General features: G+C 39.7%; 2 protein-coding genes and 1 non-coding gene across 5 annotated transcripts; 2 read left to right on the forward strand and 1 right to left on the reverse strand.

Annotated features, from left to right (window-relative positions):
- The first annotated feature begins 7054 nt into the window (after positions 1-7054).
- atg9a (ATG9 autophagy related 9 homolog A (S. cerevisiae)) lies at positions 7055-17115 on the forward strand. 3 transcript variants are annotated; one of them, XM_044375130.1, is made up of 21 exons: positions 7055-7243; positions 7533-7588; positions 8213-8373; positions 8545-8696; positions 8827-8870; positions 8993-9057; positions 9190-9339; positions 9955-10096; positions 10258-10398; positions 10529-10649; positions 10774-10949; positions 11050-11172; positions 11381-11568; positions 12484-12637; positions 13286-13465; positions 13634-13846; positions 13945-14177; positions 14434-14551; positions 14701-14971; positions 15258-15403; positions 15491-17115. In XM_044375130.1, the coding sequence occupies exons 4-21, from the start codon at positions 8594-8596 to the stop codon at positions 15497-15499; spliced, it is 2577 nt and encodes an 858-aa protein (XP_044231065.1). In that variant the 5' UTR covers positions 7055-7243; positions 7533-7588; positions 8213-8373; positions 8545-8593; the 3' UTR covers positions 15500-17115. The 3 variants fall into 3 exon arrangements, with proteins under 3 accessions (XP_044231065.1, XP_044231066.1, XP_044231064.1); XM_044375131.1 differs by lacking the exon at positions 8213-8373 and having other exon boundaries at positions 7055-7273; XM_044375129.1 differs by lacking the exon at positions 8213-8373.
- Positions 16578-21136, reverse strand: zgc:112416 (uncharacterized protein LOC550509 homolog). The gene is made up of 9 exons (XM_044375132.1): positions 20853-21136; positions 20701-20757; positions 20469-20526; positions 20106-20179; positions 19651-19875; positions 18748-18862; positions 18518-18654; positions 18214-18443; positions 16578-18117 (listed from the first exon to the last, which is right to left on the reverse strand). The coding sequence occupies exons 1-9, from the start codon at positions 20865-20867 to the stop codon at positions 18099-18101; spliced, it is 930 nt and encodes a 309-aa protein (XP_044231067.1). The 5' UTR covers positions 20868-21136; the 3' UTR covers positions 16578-18098.
- trnak-uuu lies at positions 17392-17464 on the forward strand. Its single transcript has one exon. It is a non-coding gene; the product is annotated as a tRNA-Lys (tRNA).
- Positions 21137-21525: the final 389 nt, after the last annotated feature.

The raw sequence follows: 21525 nt of genomic DNA on the forward strand, positions 1-21525 counted from the left end.
ACAATGCAGGATTGCAAAATGACATTCAGTTGTGCAATGTATTTGAAAATATTAAAATGTTGTAAATTAGAATAGAGTAAAACAACCAATTTTGCAATTAAATGGAACAAAGTATATAAAAGTAGCACTAAAGAAGAAATTAAAAAGAAAAAATTATACTGTATATGCAAAAAATATACAGTTACATACTGAATATACAGACAACTAGTACATATCTATACTCACAAGTTTTTACAATACGTGCAAAATAAATGTAATATGCAAGTTATAGTGTAAACAAAAACTTGAGGTAGTGGAAGTGCGGGTAGTGCAGAGGTGGTATGTAATGTGCATAATAAGACCAAAAATAACTGAATATTTCAATGTGAGTTGCCGTGGTGATATTTAATATCCTTCACAGTTCTAATGCCAAAATATTTCAGCATGTTTGTGTTCTGGCAGTGCATGAATAATCTGTTACTACAATAACTGCAGCAGCTTTATTTAAACATTGTTTTCATCCATCTAAATATGGTTTATGTGGTTTACAATGACACACACACATAAACACACACAGTCGAGGAAATTCAATATTGAGAAGATGAGGTTACTTAGTATCTCTAATTTAATTTACATCGAATTACTCGTCAGTATTAAACTTCTGCTAGCAGAGGGCAAACACGTCTATCCACACACAGCAGCAACATTTCAACATTCATCAACACACAGAGACAAACAAAATGAAAACAAAATCAGGGACCAGACATTACAGATTGATGTAATCATGCTGCAGATATCAACCCAAATGACATGAAAACCAGGCAGTCACGTCCCTTTGTTTCTCCAATCGTCTAATCATGGATAGACTGCAAAACATTTTCAGCTGGTTCAACTTAAAAATGTAAGCTCCTTGAAATTAAATTAGCTAAACATCAACAACATCACAGTCAAACTTTTGTTCCAGTTCATAGTTTGAGAATTCATTTCTTCATTTGTCTCAATGATCTCACAGCTGTGGCTGCTCCTATTAACGATAGCTGGTACATAAACAATACATGAGGCTGCTAAAATGCTAATCATGCCTCTTAAGAAACTAGTTATGCTGCTATAGGCCTAGACTGCTGGGAGACTTCCCATGATGCACTGAGCTCCTCTCTCCTCCTCCTCCCCCTCCTCCTCTCCATCTGTATGCATTCATGTACCATTACTGCATGTTACTAACTTGACTTCTTCCCCAGAGTCTTTTGTGCTTTCTCATCTCGCAGGAAACTCCAGGATCCAAACTGTGGGCCTTCGCCGCAGGAATGGTGCAGGGATGGTGGCGCGGTCCTGTTGGTGTTCTTCTCCGGCTATTGCTGCTATTGTTATTGCTAGTCATATCTCTATTATTATTGTTGTTGTTATTGTCATTATTGTTGTTATTCTGCTTCCAGTTAAGTGAGTTAAGTGAACACTCAACTGTGCAATCTTTCAAAACATAACTTCAAGTCAGAATAATTCATGTTTATAAATTCTGAAATTGTCTGAAAATGAAAAGTAGAAATTAACTAAACCAAAAAGTTGAATTAACTTGAATTAGTGAAAGTTTTGTATTAACATAAATTTAATTATGGGCTGATTCATCTAAATGCTCATTTGATGTTTTACAGTGTCAATTCTACAGATTCAATATTTGTATTTGTTGTCAGAGAACTGGGGTTATGTCAGATCATTTTAGGTTAAATATGGAGCAAGAACATTATCTAAAATCACTGATGTTGAGGACTGACTACAACCATCAAAGGGATGCACACATGTATTGGTGTTGCCATTATTTTGTCCACTTCTTGCACCTCCAGCTGGTTTCTATCTGTCCTCACATGCCACCACCTTCCCAAATATTCCTGTGTATTGATCAATCAATAACTGCTCTGCTGATATTGAGCACTGACGTTTCTGTCGGGTGAGCGAGTCCAAAGGACATTTGCATGTCTGGATGGTGTTTATGCACAACCATTAACCATTAATGCATCATTTACAATGCATAGACAACAGAGATCCAGGTGGAGACAGTTACACAGAGGGGGGAGAATATATAAAGACAAAATTTGAACTAAATAATATTAAGAAATAATGACACAGTTTTGCTTTTTTCTTACTATAAATTTGCCTCTATGGAGGGTTAAGGTGAAATAATGAATACAAAGAGACTGAGCCACTGTGATGCTTCTGAAGGACAATCCATGCAGTCTGGTCTCTGGATTCACTCCCTGGGGACAAGCACATACAATGATTCATGCATTCATGTCTGATGCACGCTTCCCTTCCCCACACACACAAGCACACCTTCTCAGAGACTGATATATATGATGTCACCTGATCTGTATGACTCATGCAACACACACACACACACCAACTGTGGCTCTGGATTGAAAATTAAATCCCATTTCTGAGAATAAAGGACTAAAAGAAGGTCATTTTGGAGGAAACTTACTGATCAGACTCCTTTTAAAAGAGTATAAAGCGTAGTTCAAATTATGATTACTGTCAGCAGACCGTGTAGTGTACTACTGGTGCTGTCTGGAGACAGCTATGGACTATTTTAAACAGCTTATTAGGCCAACAGTGCCATATCAGCGAATTATGAATGAAAGTACAGGTTTGGCCTCCTCTTTTCTTCTCTCCTCCTCAGATACAGTACACATTTTAACATTTCTTTTAAATAAATTTGGTTCAATTGGTGTCATATAGATGATTTAGATGCCCTCTAACATGGAGAAAATATAGGCACACATCAGCAATCTCTTTGTTTGGAGCTCCTTGTATCTCTTTCACACCCACATACACACAAAAACAGTCTAACCCGGTCAGCTTCCCTGACATATCAGTCATACATCACCCACTTGAATCAAACAGGGACAGGAAATTGATATCAAACTGATCCATTCTGTGTGTGTGTGTACATGCCTGAGTGTTATTTTCTGTCAGAAGTGTTTGTTTAAGAGATTATTCAGGGAGGACCAGGACATCAAAGTCATATCTTCTGTATTATTTCTAGGAAATTTGGGGGGGGGGGGGGGGGGGGGGGGGGGGGGGGGGGGATTAGTAGATTAATCAATTAGTTGATCAACTGAAAATTTATCACCAACTATTTTAGTGATCAATTAATCGTTTTGAGCCATTTTTTAAGGTGAAATGTTAAAATTGTCTGATTCCAGCTCCTCAAATGTGAATATTTTCTTCTTCTTCTTTTTTTCAGTCCTCTATGATAGTAAATTGAATATCTTTGGGCTGTGGACAAAAAAAGACATTTGAGGAAGTTACGTTGGGCTTTGGGAAACAGCAATTGACTTTCTTCACTATTTTCTGACATTTTATAGACCAAACAACTAATCAGTTCTTTGAAAAAAAATAATCGACAGATTAATAGATAATGAAAATAATAACTAGTTGCAGCCTGCAATATTTAAATGCAATCCCTTAATACTATGGCAGTGAAATACAGTATCTACTGTATGTCTCTCCAGCCCTAAGGGAAGTGGGACAATAAAGGCTGTTGGAAAACTGCCCCAGGGGTGCCAGCATGGGGAGGAAGAAGAGCAATGATTTAAATGTTAAACAGAGCACGCTACATAAATAGTATATGTGCATGTACTCCATACCTGCTGTGTGTACGTACAGGACGGGGCTTGAGCTAATTAAGTTGCTCTAGAGAGATGACTTCATCCTGATTCCCTTTTCCCTCCCCCCTCCTTTCCCAGCAGCCCCACCTGCCACACCCAACCCCCACCCCTTGCTAACCCAGCACCACCCATGGGTTGCGGGGCAGCATGACAGCACGTCTTTGGAGCAAATTAGCTGTCAATGCAACCCCCCTAATTCCCCTCAGACAGTGGGGTAATTTAATCAGTCAGCTATAGCCTGCAGCAGAGTACACATGCTAACACACATACTACATATCAGACATATCAGCTTGTACAATAACACAGGGAGTAATTCATATGCAGATTAATTAAGAGATATTGTATTTCATATTATTGTGGCAATGAACAAACATCATAAGTCATCCAACAGAAAAAAACTCATCTAATAGAGGAAAAACGGAGGTGAACTCACTCAACTGGAGCTTAAGCTTTATTTTCGTTTTGACAAACTCAAATTATCAGTATTTCCTGCAAAATCTGGATAAGTTTGTCTAACTTAGTGTCTAGACATTTGCAATAATGGGCTCCTGTTGTATCATTTTGTTTATTGTGATTGTCCAATGTGAGGAAACGTGCTGTAAAGAAAGAAGAAGTAAACTTCTGCATGTTTCAACATCTGGAATGCCACCCTTTTCCTGTACATGTTATCAAAATTAAATAAGATTAAGTCTAACCGCTGAGGTTCATCACCAGGATTATCAGAGACACCAGTTCATGTTGAATCATGTATCACTTCTACATTTCAGTTACTGTTTGGTGTTTATTGGCGAGTGAGCTTTATTGTGACAGACTTTTTCCACTGGATTAAGTTGAATGAAGACTAATCCTAATCAGAACAGATTAAATTACCCAGATCACTATAATAACGGGATTACACAGACTCCCCCCCCCCCAATCCCCTCACCCAACTCAAAACACCCTTGCCCTTTTTTAAAATGTCAACACACACACATACAACCCCTCCAGAAGAAATCAGCGACGTGAAAGGGCCCACGAGGCTCGGGGAAAATATAAAATAAAATTCACAAGTAGGGGGGGGGGGGGAACTCCTGCGTCTTTTGTACGTTTTTTGTCCATTTTTGGTGTTTGGATTTAGAGCAACGTGAGACATCACTTTGTTAAGAATCTCTGCTGCTCCTGAGCGGAAACCGGAAGTGTGGTGTTTGTTTTGTTGTCAGCAGCAGTTGTCGCCTTTACACTTTTAGTCTCACTCTTTCTTTAATCTTTCTGTCGTCTCTTTCTGTGTTTGAGAAGTTTGATTAACCATCTGTACTTCAGTTCACGACAGTTACTAACTGTTATTCAGTGTTTTTGTCGGCGTGTGACGCCGGAGCGGGAAGTTAAAGCGGCTAGCTGAGGCTAGCGTGCCGGCAGGTGTTTCGGTTTAACCAGTGACCGTGTTATCTGGTGTGTCATGGTTGCCGTGGTAACGACAGCTGTTGAAAACACGAACAGGACATGTAGGTGTCCAAATAAAAGTCTTAAATATGGGTGCGGGCGCGCCCAGAAAAACCAAATGTCTGGAGGGTTACTTTCCTCTGGCGCCGTACTTTTAGGAGCCAGCTACCTTCCCTACGGGCAACCACGCATTCAGCTGAAGATTGCCAGTTAACACGGTCACTGGTTAAACCAAAACACTTGTTTATTTTTCACCAGTGACGAAGGTTATCTGGTGACTTTTAACGGAATGTGTCGTGGTTGTCATGGTGACAGCAGCTGTTGTAAACACGAACAGAGCATGTAAAATTGTTAAAGCCCTGGACTTTCGCCAGCCTGTGTTTTTTGTTGACGCAGTTTCTGTATATTTCACTATGAGTTTATACGTGTATTTGGTTCCGCAACAGTAATAAAATTAAAACACTAAACAGCAGTCATGAGTGATTGCTGATGCATTAATGTATGCAAATTAAGCGTGGCTGATGTTTGTGTAGGTTGGACGGTAGTTGAGTCGTGATGCTACGGGGGCCCCAAATGCCCTGCCAGTTACTTTCCTCTGGCGCCGTGACAAAGAGACAAACGTGTAAGAGAAGGTGTCTGTTCTGTTTGGGGAGATAGGTCAATGAAATCGTCATTACTAAATTCTATACACACACACACACACACACACACACACACACACACACACACACACACACACACACACACAGCCTGCACACAAACACACAGTCACTGGTGTTAACAGTGTAACTAATGCAGTGACACAGTGAACAAAAGCCCAGCTGTCACTGCAGGGACTTTACAATCATTTATGAATATTCATCATAAGTGAGCATTATGTAATGTTATCAGCCTAACAAATTAGATATGTGTCTTAACTTCAGAATCAAAATCAGAATCAGAGTTAATATCAACACCACAATACGATTCAGAGTCAGAATCATACTGTTAGGCAATGAAAGTTGTTTGGATTGGAAAGGATTTTGACATGCTGGCTTCATCTATCTGCATGTGTTGATTGATGTTCTATCCCATTAATGTCACTATGCATCCATTACCAATGCATGACATTTGGCAAGCTACTGTATTATATATGGTAGACGTACAGTAGAAAGTAACTAATATATTATATACATATATACATGATGCATTGTTATAGATTAAACCATCCAACAGTATATTAAGTAGTTACATCAGTGCATGCCCTGTTTACACACTAAGGCAATGGCAATAATGAGTTTACATAATATAGTTTGTTAGTTAGTTAGGTAGTTAGTTATTGTGTCATGCACATACAAGTTCCCAGCCCACATGGACTAAATACAGCAGTGGTGAAATATTTATCTAACATAGACAAGAATAAATTTTCATCCATTACATTGCAAGCAAATAACTTTGTCCTATGTACCATGCTCTATATATAAAATCAGCCATAGAAAAGGTTCCCTTCCCAAGTTTTTTTTATAATAATTAATTTAACCAAACAGTGTGTATGTTGTATAATAATATAACACTGACAGAGGTCATTCTGCTGCATAATGAGTACTTTTACATATTATACTTTATGTACATTAACGACAGGATCTGAATACTTCTTCTACCACTGATGTTTATATATTGCAGTAGACCAAAAGGAGGAATCCTACTGATCCATTTCTCATTTTTAAGCCTTTTAAACTATAAAATAATAAATAATTCATTCAAAAAAGCAGTTCAAAAGCTTTGTAATAACTCAATAAATCCCTTTTGGGGTACTACTTAAACCGACCAGGCGGTGGTAGTAAACACACATTTAATTAAACCAGAGTGATGTTTTGAAAGGAGCCCATCATGGAGGCTCATGCAGGGCGTGCCACAGGACGTCCCAAAATCTACACAACACACTCTCAGAGCCCGCCTCCGGACGAATCTGATTGGCCGCTTCTTTAAACATTACAGAATTCCTTCTCTGATTGGATAACGCTCCCGTCCGTTCGCCGTGATAGACGCCACACACACTGCTAGCTGTATCGAAAATGAAACTAGCTTATATATGACTTCGATAAGGGGGCGAAAGGAAAACGAAAACAAGACGGTGAACGGATAAAAAAAATCCCCGTGGATTCACTGTTTATACCTGTCTCAACGGAGGTGAAAACCCAACGGTAAGGGCTCCATGCGGCGGGATTTGAGAGGTAACATATTGGGGCAGGCCTGCGCTGTCAAACCACGACAACAACAACACTTGAATCTGTGTTGGCTTCGTTGATGTGTCACTGCTACTTATGATTTTTAAACAGCCACTCATTAAAAGACAGCTATATATGGTATTTTGTGTGTGGGTTAAGCCCCCCCGAACTGTATTGTATGTTGTCTCGAGAATAATACGGCACAAAGCCCTTTCCTGCTGTTTGTTGTGGTCTTAAATAAGACGGATTCTTCCTCTTTTTTCAGCTGGGAATGTTGAGTAAACACCAGATCTGGATAGGACGTACTTTACTGGAATGGAGGTAAGCAAGGCATATTTCTGTAGCTGATATTTATACCATAGCTTTGTTCTGGCATAATACGCTTATGTGTGGTTAAAAGATGTCACCAATAATTAAAGCATTAGTTCAATTTCACCATTACATTTTCAATAATGTACCTTCCCTCTTACAAAATGGTCCCTGGTTTTTTATTACAGTTATTACACCACAAAATGTTGTTAATGCAGTACAGGGCAGCAGTTAAACGTAATTAAGATGAGTCCCTGCAGAATGTTTTGCCTCTTCTTTCATAATTTCTGTTGCACTTCACTCCTGCTAGGTAGTTTGTACTCCATACTATGTAATTATAGCCTTGAGTGAAAACATTATGAATTCAAAGAGTCTCTTTGGGATCTCCTGGTGGTATTAACAACCATAACTACATAGACAGACCTTTTAGACAGAAATATTTGTCTCTGAACCATTTGGTTGGTTTTAGTGTTACATACAATAGTTAGTTTCAGTCTTATTCTAACCGAGGCAGTTGCAATTTAAAGTGGCTTTACCACAAGTTTCGTTTCATACATCGCTGTATGTTTTCCCAGGCCGTCGGTTACAAGTTACATAAAGTGCATTTTTTTATGTCTGCTTTTGTTTAAAATTCAGCCCTGTGTGAGGACACTACAGTACATGCCTGTTTCCATATTGAATAAGAGGACTGCCCTTTAACCCGGGCATCTAGTTTTGAACTGCCTTTGTCAGCAAGACTCCAGCTCCAGGGTTTCTGCTGTGTCATTGATCCTGACCTCTCACCTCACTTCAAGAGGGTCAGGCAGAATAGAATATTCCTGCAGGGATCAACAACTACAAACATGTGCTTTTCTGTTTTGTGACTTTCTTATTATATCACTGTTTTTCTTCTATTCCTGTCATGTTTTACCACTCATCTTCATATCTTTAACCCTCTTGTTATCCCCTCATCCCTCCCATCTCTCCAGTCTGTAGCAGTGGGCTTATCTACTTGGTGAGACTGAAGCTGCTGTCACTATGGCGCACTTTGACACAGAGTACCAGCGCCTGGAGGCGTCCTACAGCGACTCTCCCCCTGGAGAGGAGAACCTGCTGATGCATGTGCCAGAAGGAGTCAAATGTATGACACGCACACACAAATCGCAAGCAAATCATGGCCTTCTCACACACAGAAACACTTCCTTCTCTTTTACACTGACAATAATGCTTAACAACATCAGCACTACTAATTTGCAATGAATCTTTTGCAGCCCAGTGGCACCACATAGAAAACCTGGACCTGTTTTTCCAAAGAATATCCTTTCACATGTTTTTGGCAAATATTCCTTATTTGCTATGTTCTGAATTGTCTCTACCTTTACACAAAGAAGATTTCTCACTTCAGATTGATTTGCAATATTCCTTAACATTTCTTACGTCTATAATCTGCATCAGAAGAATGGATTCACCTGTATGCTGCTGGGAGAGATCTTTGAGCTGGTGTATGTATCCTGTTCATCATAAACTGTAAAAATGTTTTTCAGGGAATTTGGTATGTGATGTGCCCTATAAGTATGGTTTCTTACTGTCTTTTCCTTTCTCCCCTGCCACCTTCTTCTTCTCTCTCTTTGCAGTCAATTGCTGTTTGTGGTTGGCTTCACAGTTTTCCTTGCCAACTGTGTGGATTATGACATCCTCTTTGCTAACAAGTTTGTAAATCACACTGATTCGTCTAAAGTCACCTTGCCTGATGCCATCCTCCCAGTGAATGTCTGCAGTGCACGGTGAGTATGACACTGTATTTAGCAAATGTTCTTTGTGATACCTTTCTGCAGAGAATATACAAGTGTTATTTGCTTTCCAAGCGAGGTGTAGCTGAGTATAGATCTGATGATTATTAGAAAGTTACAGGGGTTGTGGGATACCATCATCCAAATGACACATCTGTAAAGAAACACTAACACGTCCAGACTAAATAAGTGTGGGATGTAAATCGTTATTTCAAGTTGCACAGTGGGGAATTATTCTAAATCCCAATTTGTTTTTTACTTGTTAATCTCTGAGTCATACCTGTTTTTTATGAAAGCACATGATTCAGAAGTGTGATGTTTGAAGTATGTGTATGAGAAAAAGATGAAAGTTTTACCCCAAATATCAAGCATGTTTGTGCTTTCTTAGTGATAACAGTGAAATCATTTTTGAGAAATCCTTGTGGGTTACAGTGCATTGGCACATTTTACACATTCTTAATAGAAAAGGTGTGTTAACTTATTTACCCATGTTAGCTACCATGTGTTTGATTGTGCTATAAAGAAATATTACATTTGTCAAAGCAATGACTGTCAAAGCTGTCTTGTGCATAAATCTTTTAATTATAAAAGTAATTTTTTTTCCCACAGTATCCAAGGCAATTCATTTGTGATCTTTGTGCTGATAATCTCTGGCGTGTTTTGGCTACATCGCCTTATCAAATTCATCTATAACGTCTGCTGCTACTGGGAGATCCGATCCTTCTATATTAACGCCCTCAAGATGACCATGGTGAGCCAGGCAAAGTAATGTCAGGATGTTATTTTGTAGTAGGGTGTTGGCCACATGAAGATTTACTTTGTTGGCTTTAAAAATACCTAGTAAGATGTATTATAATCACATAGTATAATCTAATTTAACCCTCTAACCTTTACTGTGCTTTTCTTTTTCAGTCAGAGCTCCCCTATGCAACATGGCAGGAGGTTCAGGCTAGGATAGTGGAGATCCAGAAGGAGCATCAGATCTGTATCCATAAAAAAGAACTGACAGAGCTTGACATCTACCACCGCATCCTCCGCTTTAAAAACTACATGGTATGTGTATTTATGATGAAATTTTAATAACACTGTTTGGTGCGGCACTATTCATGTCTGACATAGTTACCTGTGAACATAAGGAAACAGTGTGACCTCAAACAAAAGCTTCCATCCTGTTCTTCTGTAGGTTGCCATGGTGAATAAATCTCTCCTTCCTGTGCGATTTCGACTTCCTTTACTTGGGGACTCTGTGTTTTACACCCGGGGTCTCAAGTACAACTTTGAACTCATCTTCTTCTGGGGGCCAGGTGTGTATTTGTGTGTTCGCTGTAATTCATTTATACCTTTGTATGTTTTGCATTTGTTTGGTGTGCCGGTGAACTGATCTGTCTGTATGCTTCCTCCTCTTGTTTCTTCCTTGTGCATCTGTAGGCTCTCTGTTTGAGAATGAGTGGAGCCTGAAACAAGAGTATAAAAGAGGAGGCAACAGGCTTGAGCTGGCAGACAGGCTAGCATCACGTATACTGTGGATTGGCATTGCCAATCTGCTGCTGTGTCCGGTCATTCTGGTGTGGCAGATTCTCTACGCCTTCTTCAGTTATACTGAGGTAAGTGGTTCACATGCACCTACAGACTCTAAACAGTTTCATTTTTCATTCAGTGGCCAAGACAGTAGTTTATTGTGTGTGTGTGTGTGTGTGTGTCTAGGTGATTAAGCGAGAGCCTGGTTCTCTGGGAGCGAGATGCTGGTCTCTGTATGGTCGATGTTACCTGCGTCACTTTAATGAGTTGGACCATGAACTCATGTCACGCCTTAGCAAAGGCTACAAGGTCAGTGTATTAGCTTATTTTGCTTTCTTCTCTCTTTGAACCCAGTGTTTTTCTTTTAATTAAATAGAGAGAACATGCAGAATATTATTACATTATGCTCTTTAAGCTTATACTCGTGCCTCCCTTCAGTTGCCTGCGGAGTTAATCATTAATCTATTTCCTCATTTTTCTCTCCCTCTTCCTCCTCATTTGTTCCTATTTCCTTCAGGCTGCATCCAAGTATATGAACTGTTTCCTTTCACCACTGCTGACTGTGGTGGCCAAAAATGTAGCGTTTTTTGCTGGGTCTCTTCTGGCAGTCCTCATCGCCCTGACCATCTATGACGAGGACGTGCTCGCAGTTGAACATGTTCTCTCGTCAATCACACTGCTCGGAGTGTGTATCACAGTATGCAGGTAGGGATCAGTGTCACACAGATAATCTATCTGCTATTCTCATCTCTCTGAATGCACATCTGAGTCATTGATTTAATGATTGTATTTAACAAAAGCATTTTATAAACATATAGACAAATCATTTAATGATTAGTCAGGATAACACAGCAAAGCCCGGAGGCTTATTTCAATGATGGTCCAGCATGCTGGGAAAGCAGGGGAGGGAGGAAAAGGCAGTAGTTGCAACTGTATGAACAATGAAGATGGATAAAATACATCACTAATTTCTCATTTATCACTTAAAATTTATCACCTTCATCATTATTGAACAGATATTAAATCACAAACATCAGATAAAAATATACAACATTAATACAAGACACAAATATTAACCTAGAATATAAGGGTCCCGTAACCCACAAGCCATTTTTTTATTGCCCTTTTTAAATCTACCTAGAGTTGTAATCCCTTTAATGCTCTTCAGCAGCTTATTGTGCTGTATAACTGATGGTTATAAGAGGGTTTCCTTCCATAAGTAGCTTCTCACTCCTTGAAGTCTGTAATGAGTTTAAATCGAAAATGTTAAATATTAACATTATTATTACTGAACATTCTCATGAATTTTTATTATAGAAAAATCTTGTTCTATCTGTGTAAGTCTATCTTGTACCTATAAAGATCAAAGGCAATTAAGAATCCATAAGAAATTTCATAGGTAGATTCTGGACTGAATTTAAATTGTTTTGTGAGATCTTTGCAAAGAATTTTAAAAAATGTTACCTACTAAAAATGTTTTCAGTGTCAAACTCTGTATTTATGGTTATCAAAAACTTTTCAAAGGTAGAGTCTGTTATTATCCGATATCCTGTCACTAAAGCGCTGAAGTTGTAAGACTACTTACTTATGTTTCAATCACTTATTTTTCTCTCTCTGCAGGTCATTTATTCCTGATAAGCACATGGTGTTTTGTCCTGAGCAGCTGTTGCGAGTTATCCTGGCTCATATCCACTACATGCCTGACCACTGGCAGGGCAATGCACATAGATATGAGACCCGTGACCAGTTCTCCCAGCTCTTCCAGTACAAAGCAGTGCGTACAAATTCTGTACTGGGAATAAATGTCAAGATGATAACATTGGAATTAATCTGTCAAAAGTTTATTCTGACATGTCACAGTAGGAAAACCATAGGTATGATTAATATAATTATTGATGGTTGTATTACAGCTGAACCTTCAGGATCATGAAATGGTCCTTAAATGCAATCAAGCCATCATTAATATTATTACTTGCACCTGTGCTGTTCTTGCTATGACAAGTCAAAATGTCTGCTGTGAAAAGGGGCCTACAGTTATACTGCCAAATACTCTCTGAACATCTGTTTTTTTTAGAGAAATGCCAAGCTTTACAGTCACACCGTTATTTGCATTCATAACTCCTAGCAGACTAGTGAAACTGCAGACTTCTGCAATTCAATATTAAGCAGATCCACTTGAACCAATAGGGGTTTCAGCGCCACACTGAGCTGCACCTTGTTGCACTATATAAGGGAAGAGATTCACTCCTTGGTTCTTGATTTTCCCAGCCAATGGCAACTCAACATCTCAATTATATGAATTTGTAGTTTTAAATAACACATCTTTTTAAGCAAGAGTTCAAAATTAATTAGGTGTGCTTTCTGAACCATTCTTTGTTATACAAGTATACAGGGTTAACCTTTCGTATCTGTTTGCTTCCAGGTGTTTATTCTAGAGGAGCTGCTGAGTCCAGTGGTGACTCCCATCATCCTCATCTTCTGCCTGAGGAGGAAGTCTCTGGAGATCATTGATTTCTTCAGGAACTTCACTGTAGAGGTCGTCGGGGTGGGAGACACTTGCTCCTTTGCCCAAATGGACATCAGGCAGCATGGACACCCTGCGGTGAGGAACTGCCACATAGACATAAACACCTGTAGACACCTGTTTGAAGTGTCTATAGACTGTGCGCTGTATCCATGTCTACATGCATCAGATTAATTCATTCAAAAGTGCAATATGAGTGAATGAGAGAGTGTATCTGTAAGTTGCCTCTCTCTCCTCCCACTACAGTGGATGTCAGAAGGGAAGACAGAGGCATCTATCTACCAACAGGCAGAGGACGGGAAGACGGAGTTGTCTCTGATGCATTTTGCTATCACCAACCCTCAGTGGCAGCCTCCTCAAGAGACCACGCACTTCATCAGCCAGCTGAAAGAAAGAGTTCATAGAGAGGCCACCGGAGCCCCTTCAGACACGCATCCACTCTCACTGTCAGAGTCTGAAGTACGGCGATAAATAAACATTCATGTTTGAGTTAAAATTCCTAACATCTTCAGAAGCGGATCTACTTCCTTGTCTCTTACCCTTTCTCTCTCTTATAGCCAAGGAGTCTCGTTGCAAACCTCTTGGCAGGTCCATCTACCCTGGGCTCTGTTCATTTTGGTCGGGACAGTTCTTTGACCAATCATGCAGCAGCTGGCATAAGTGATGGGGCATCTGCCTTGCGCTCCCTTTCTCCAATCAGCAGCAGTCTTCACCTGAGAGGCAGCTTGAGTGGAGCTCACAGGGCTGGTGGCCACACTTCAACCATGAGCAAGGCCATGGCAGGCTCTGGGTAGGAAAATGCTCCTTCATAATTATGCCTTTTAGGCTGGATCTTTCTGTCCAACTTGTAATATTTACCTTGCCGCTGGATTGAAACTAAAAATAGATTATAACTCACAGCTCAAAGTACAAATCTACCACACTCACAAGAGCTTTGTCAATCATTACCCATCTTAATTTCTTATCTAAATGCAATATTCTGTTTTCCTCTATCATCCTCATCTTCATGTCCTCATTTTTTCCACATTTTTGCTCTCCTCTGATAGGACTGATGCTCGAACTGTCAGTTCAGGAAGCAGTGCATGGGAGGGACAACTTTCCAGTTTGATCCTATCAGAGTATGCCTCCACTGAGATGAGCATCCATGCACTTTACATGCATGAGGTAAGTGTATATATGCACACATTAGAGGAGAAGAATAGAGAGGATCTGTTGGAGTCATAAACTGACTGAAGTTCAGCGTGTTCTCACATCTGACGCACACAACATCATTTACGGCTCCTCCTCCTATCTCTTTTTTTTTCCCCTTTTAGCTCCATAAACAGCAGTCACGTAGTGAGGTCTCTCGTCACACGTGGCACAGGCAGGAGAGTGACGAAAGCAGCGACAGTGTCCCGGATGAGGTGAGGAGCGAACCCAGCGCTCACTCCAGACACTTCCCTCGCTCACACACCTTCCCCACAGCAGTACCCAGTCCCAGTGCCATTCCCACCTCAGCTTCAGCCAACAACGGTTCCGCCCTGCGCCAGGAGGGGGCTCCATTACAAAGCGGCAGCCAGCGCCGCCATAGTGGAACTATCACAGGTATCTTTCTTTTTGATTTACTCTCCATGTTTCACACCACTGACATGTTTTGAATTAAACAATATTTGATTGGCAGTTCAGGCTTTAAACAACATGGATTGATTTTCACCTACTGTTCTTTTTGATAGTATTATCACTTAATCTTTACTTTTTGTTATTGTCACATGGGTGCTTCCACTCCTGCAGTTTCAGCATTTTAAATTGTCTTGATTTCTTGAACTCTACAAGTCATATTAACTGTTGATTTTTCCTAATGATGCCCTCTGCCTTGACTCTGCCTCCCCAGACTCTTTAGGTGCAGGGGGAAAGGCGGTGAGGTCGGCCCGTGTGCCAATGGGAGGGTGGGCAGAAGAGGGTCAAGCAGCACCACGACACCATGAGCCACTACCAGAAGAGAGCTCAGAGGATGAGATGCCTCCTCATATACACAAGGTAAATGCTGTTTAAGAGTGGAGTGTTTTTTTTATTTGGCCTGTGTGCATTATAAGTGATATTTTTGTTATCTTTCTCCCTTTTTAGGTTACATAACTAAGCCATGTGGAGAAGTATCAGCGTCTCTCCCTCCTTAGCTAACCAAACACCCATGATCATCCTTTACCAAACCTTCCTCCAGGATCGACCGTCTGATCTGTCACAGATGAAGATTGGCACGTGTGAGAGCGGTGTACCATGATCCCCTCAAAACACTCAACTACTGAAATCATCTGGAAGTTTAGATTGTCCATTTAAAGATACAGTGGGAGACTGTATGACTTATTATATGCCTTAACAGGCAGACAGGGTAAATTTCTGAAGAGGACCTGCAAGGTCAAGTTATTTCTAATAGCCATTGATAACATCAGATTACACTACTGTTTTATAATGTCAAAAGGATAACATAATGAACGTGCATGTGATGCTACACAGAAAAGAAATTGTGATCACTATTGGAGGCATTGATGGCACTTAACTGAGGTGTCACTTGTTAAAAAAGACAAATCAGTTTGCCCCAACTGTGATCACAATAATCTGAATTGTGCTGTCTCTATTGTTTCCCTTTTTTATAGACCAAGTGGCGTGAAATTTGAAGAATGTATGTTAACTCTTTAATAATAACAGCATTCACAGAGATGTGTTTAGAAAGATGCTGGTAGCACACTGACTGTCATTGTGTGTATACTGTAAGTTCTCATATCAATAGTAGGACACTGTGTATCCTACCTTGTACTCTGTCTTTCAGCTTGCAGATTGCCTCGTCGCAAAACACACAAAAGCCTCAAATAGTGTAAAATTCATTTGAAACGTTCTTATTAATTATTTTACTCTGTTTGGATTTCTTTTGCATTTCAAAGTTCAGTTCTGGCTCTGTTTGCTGTAGAGCAGCCAGGTATTCTGCACACATGCACTGTGTAAATAAACAATATCAGGTTATTTCTCAGCATTGGTAAACACGATTCAATTATCAAGTGTGCAAAGTTGTAAGGCCAGCATTTTCGGATGTGTAACCAGAGATGAGGAATGCAAGCACATTGTAATCCGATTTAACCCAGGTTTTTATTGTTTACCATTCATTATTCTTCTACAGACTTGGTAAAGGGTAAAACAAGACTGTTTTCAGCATGTAATCTTGACTTTTGTGCCATACAAAAAGCCCCCCCTCCAGCACAAAGTGCATGATCATCATCCACTCATTCTTCTGAAGAGTTCCCACAGCAAGAAAGCTGCACCATGAACCATCCTCCTCTACGTCTTGTTTAATCACAGCATGACCGCCTTTTGTTCTCCTGTAATTAATCCACAATTCTTTAAAAGAGCAAATATGCACTTTAATAACATGTTAATGCAGAAGGTGTCACCTAACTGGGATTGTTTATATGTGTATGTTCTCATATATATATATATATATATTTTATTTATCAAAGGGATGTGCCAAGATGATTGACACTTGTTGACATTGTGAGTCAATGCTGTGTTTCCTGTTGTGCTTTTTGATGGGGGATAAACGGAGCACTTTGTGTCACAATGCTGGACTGATATCGAGGACGCGGTGATTCAGTGCGGTAACGTTAACGTAGAAGTGATTCCTGTTATTTCTGTTTTATAGATCCTGTAAAGTACCATTTTGTACAGATTTAAATGCATTCATTAAACTCTGGGCAATGATACGAGTAGTGAATACATTAATGTGCTTATTACATCTTACAGTTGCTTTGGCCTGAACTCCCAACTAACTGCTAATGTTATATTTCACATTTGTGATCAGCCTGTCGTTAGCGTTAGCCTGATAGCTATGCGGCTAGCTTAGCTTAGCTAGTTCGCTAAATACACAACACGTTAACTAACATTAACATCAAGGTAACTTGGACAATAAATGTTAAGATTATGTCTTCCTTGGTAACGTTGGAATATTCTTATATACTCAAATAAAAGTACTTGTCAGAGCCCGGATAGCTCAGTCGGTAGAGCATCAGACTTTTAATCTGAGGGTCCAGGGTTCAAGTCCCTGTTCGGGCGGTAGTCTTTTTGTTTATATTCGCTCTTTAGGAACGATCGTCGTTCATTTAAACGTCATTACTGGAGAAATATGGTGTTTTTACCGACAAAAATTACGCTAAAACGAAAAGTCGTAGCTATGTGCCCAACTAACGTCACGTTTTCGCCACTTTGTATATTTAATCGTTAACCTAATCAGACGAGTGTAAACGTTAATCTAATGTTCATTAACTAAATTGCGACACATTTTAATGTGTTTGTAATGGATGGAGATCATCCTGTCATGGAAAATAAATCATAAAAGCCCCCAAAATATAATTTAATTTGCGAGTAAATGTCTATCTTCCAGATACTGCAAATGAAACTTACTATCTGTGGGATGGCTCGTAACAGCTATGATTCCCTCAAATTAAGTTTTGTTTTCTAGGACTTCGAAGTTGACCTGTTTTTATTTGTCTCCCATTCATACATGACATGTTTTGGAAAAAAATAAGGGAAAACAACAACGTTTCCATTAAATGCATGTGCGTTTTGTTCTCCTGCGAGTTTTTGTTTCTTTTTAGTATGAGTCCTCCTTGACCAGTTGTACAAACGGGGAATTACATCTATCCCAATGTCTCACATGCAGTTTCAATTCAGAGACAGCAGGGGGCTCTCAGAGAGAAGTCCCACTCCTGTGAAGACACAAACAAATGTGAAAGCTGAAAATTCCCAAAATAATTACGTGAGTGTGTAAATATAAAGTACACATGTGCTGTCATAAACCTTACACGTTGAGTGGTGGGAGTGAAAATGGTTCTGTTCCCTGCTGCACTGATGGTACATGTCCCTGTGCTTGTCCTGAAGGGACAGGTGACACCACTGGCAGCCACATAGGGTAGCCGATGGGGGGCAGCTGTGGTGCTGCAGGTGTAGGACCAAAGTGATGATGATGATGGACAGCACATCCCCTTGGTTTGACATCTGGCCTTACAAAAATAGGGGCTCCCTGGTAACCATCCTGGAAAATACAAATTTGGGGATTTGTGAAAAGACAGACATGACAATTTTGTAAACGTGCAGGTGTGTGTGTACCTGTCCAAGATACGCAGTCTGAGTGGCACTGTGATTGGGTGGCGACAGGGCCATAGGAGGCATGGCTTTCAGCATCATATTGTGCATTATGATTTGGTGCATCTGCGCATTTTGCATCAGCATCAACTCCACCATGTCTAAAAGACACGAGTACACAAACACATACTGACATATGAATACAGACAACCTTAAATAAGATACATACATACGGTATATGTAGTGTTACGTACCCTCTTTGATGCTGCCTGAGCGAGATGCAGGGTTTGGCTGAAGCAGGGGAATCTGGGTAATCAGAGGCTGCTGTTGTGGCAGCTGTTGTATGATGGTGGCAGGCTGCTGGGGTAGCTTCAGAGAGAGAGAAAAAGAATATCTAATTTGCACAAATATGTTAAATATAAGGCTCTCCATTTTTTGACACTAGTTTCATGTCCCCTTTACCAAGATAATACTGCCCCATGTCCCACACATACTAACATGATCTAATGTATTATAGCAATGTAATATGATTTATCCTTTTTTCTTAGTATTATTCCTTTAACCAGTCATTTTAAAGGCAAATTATGTCTGTCAGTATACTTAGAGGAAATCAGTGGCATGTGGACAAATTTTGCAAAGGCCATTGTGTAAAATCTTAATCTTGCAATGGCACTTTTTATATTTTATATGTGATAATATTTAGCCTATACGGTGTCCCTAGGGTGCAAAACACAATGACATTTCATAAAACACAAAAACATCTCACAAAACAACTTTTCATGTTCATGCTGTGAAACTTTGTGTTTTCTGTTTTGTTGTGTTTCCTGAAAATGTACATTTCTATTATTGAACTCTAAATACACAGATATAGAGCTAAATAAAAATCAAATTAAACATATGAAAATGAGTATGGTGTAATAGTAAGGTCAGGAGGAAGGATGACAATTTTCCTTACAGGGATATCACCCTTCTTGTACTTGTTGCAAGTCAGCCTGGATAAAAGTGTCAATTTAGTGCATAAAAGTAGATGAATGGGCCAAAAACAGAGGATAAGGAAGCGGAAAAGAAGATTAAATTAATTAAATAGACCACATGGATACAGCGAGACGGATCCGAGGGATTGGGGGTGTTTTTGAGATTAATGCTGAGTGTCTCACAGTCTGCTGGATGATGTGTGGGGGCTGAGGCGGGGCAGGTGGTGGTGGTGGTGGTGGTGGTGGAGGCAGGGTGAGCAGAGCAGGCGCTGGCTGGTGGATGCGAATCGGTTCCATATGTGGGAGCGATATGGGCAGCTGAGGGGCAGTGGCAAAATGTGACCGGTACTGGTTTCGCAACCCTCCCCAGGTGTGAGGTCTGTTGAGGTCCTCTAACATATGCTGCTCCTACACAAAAGATCCCAAACAACATACAACACATTATACACTTGTCATGACAGGTCAAAGAGTAAAAACTCAAGACATTGGACTAAGTTCTTGTAAATTTCTTCTGCCTTTTGCCTGCATTCAGTTTGTCGTCTTCACCTCAATTTCTTGAAGTAAGCAACTATATTCATGTGTTAATGAGTGAAAATGTTTATTCTCATAATGTAAAGATATAAAGATTTTGTACTAACCCTCAGTCTCTGCAGTAGGTCCTGTTTTCGCCTCAGTGCACGGTGCAATGCATCCATCTGTCCATCGTAACTCCCTGAATAGACAAAATCATGCTCTCACTAACTAACTCTGTAAGTGTTTATCCTCATTCATGTCTGCCTACTTTACTAACAGCTTCAAACTCTTCAATCAGCTCCTAAGAAATGATTTTTTTTTTTTAATTGTCTAATGTTGGTGCTCAGCTTCATAACTACTTGTTAATTTTATGACTAACAGTACATTATCTTGGTATACTCTCCACATGCCAACTTCAATCTTAGTGTCAAATAAATGTCTATAATGTAAAATGTAAATGTACTCATACAGTAAAATCTTTATCTTACTTGCAGACTGGGCAGACTCTGCTCTTTGGTCCATATTGTGCTTCTCGTTTTCCAGTCTCTATGAATGTCAGTAAAGAATATTTCTTAAAGATTTTGACCTTCTGTTCTCAAGAAAAAAGTAGAAACAGAAACCAAGCTGAACTATTCCACATGTGAGTACGTGAGAAGAAAAAATATAATTGTGAATGCAGTTGCAACAATTTCTTATTAACTCTGTCTACCTATCACATACCTTCTCCAGCAGTTTGAGTTTAAATCTTGTCATCTGATCAACCACAGGACTGCCATGCTACAAGGTGAGCAGAATGAAGAAACAGTTTAATTGTGGCATTCTCTGGAGTGAACAGGTTTCACGCAAACACACAAACAGATTATTTAATTTACCTGAAATTGTGGCATTTGGAGTCACACAGATTTGATGTCCACCTTTGTGTTTGAGTCAAACTAAGCCACACATTGGTTGTCATGGGACGCACCTGTTTACCACTGGTGCGTCACCATGACCTTCCTACTTGGTTTCTATAGAGAGGGAATTTGATGCTATAAATACTGTAAATGTGGCAGATATCCTCTTGATATGACTAATGCATAAAAATTTTTGCATAAAAATGACTGCGTGGACACCCTGTGGATTTTGGCCCCAATCACTTACGATGAAAGACCACTTGAAGGGAATCTTTTAATAGCCAGTATGAACAGGAGGAATGATTACAGTGAGGAAAACCTCTTTAAGTGTTCATATGGGCACCTGACTGTTGTTTTAAGACACACTTGAAAAATTGTGAACCTGTCCTTTAAGGCCCAAACTACAATTCACTTATCAAAATTAAAAGATGATCTTGCTCTAAACTTTTGTGGGGCTCTGTTTAGTCCAAATTAGGTGATTAACCAGGTGATGACAGTCAATAATTGTCACCCACAATGCAATAAAAATAACTATGCCCCTTGGATATATTTCTTGTCTAACTTAATCTAGATAGAAAAAATAAATTGGTGTTTTATTTAATGATAACCCACAAATAACAAAAAATATTACTATTGTTGTCATGATTTAAAT

This window comes from Thunnus albacares, chromosome 15 (genome assembly GCF_914725855.1).
Source record: "Thunnus albacares chromosome 15, fThuAlb1.1, whole genome shotgun sequence".
Taxonomy (NCBI): Eukaryota; Metazoa; Chordata; class Actinopteri; order Scombriformes; family Scombridae; genus Thunnus; species Thunnus albacares.

Excerpts from the sequence above, each read along its gene's own strand:
- atg9a (XM_044375131.1), top strand. The coding sequence starts at position 8,594 with ATGGCGCACTTTGACACAGAGTACCAGCGCCTGGAGGCGTCCTACAGC. Across the intron at positions 9,340-9,954 it reads GTGAATGTCTGCAGTGCACG|TATCCAAGGCAATTCATTTG; the intron begins GTGAGTATGACA and ends TTTTTCCCACAG. Across the intron at positions 11,173-11,380 it reads GCCTTAGCAAAGGCTACAAG|GCTGCATCCAAGTATATGAA; the intron begins GTCAGTGTATTA and ends TATTTCCTTCAG.
- zgc:112416 (XM_044375132.1), bottom strand. Across the intron at positions 19,876-20,105 it reads ACCTACTGCAGAGACTGAGG|GAGCAGCATATGTTAGAGGA; the intron begins GTTAGTACAAAA and ends TCTTTTGTGTAG. Across the intron at positions 18,655-18,747 it reads CTCAGGCAGCATCAAAGAGG|ACATGGTGGAGTTGATGCTG; the intron begins GTACGTAACACT and ends CGTGTCTTTTAG.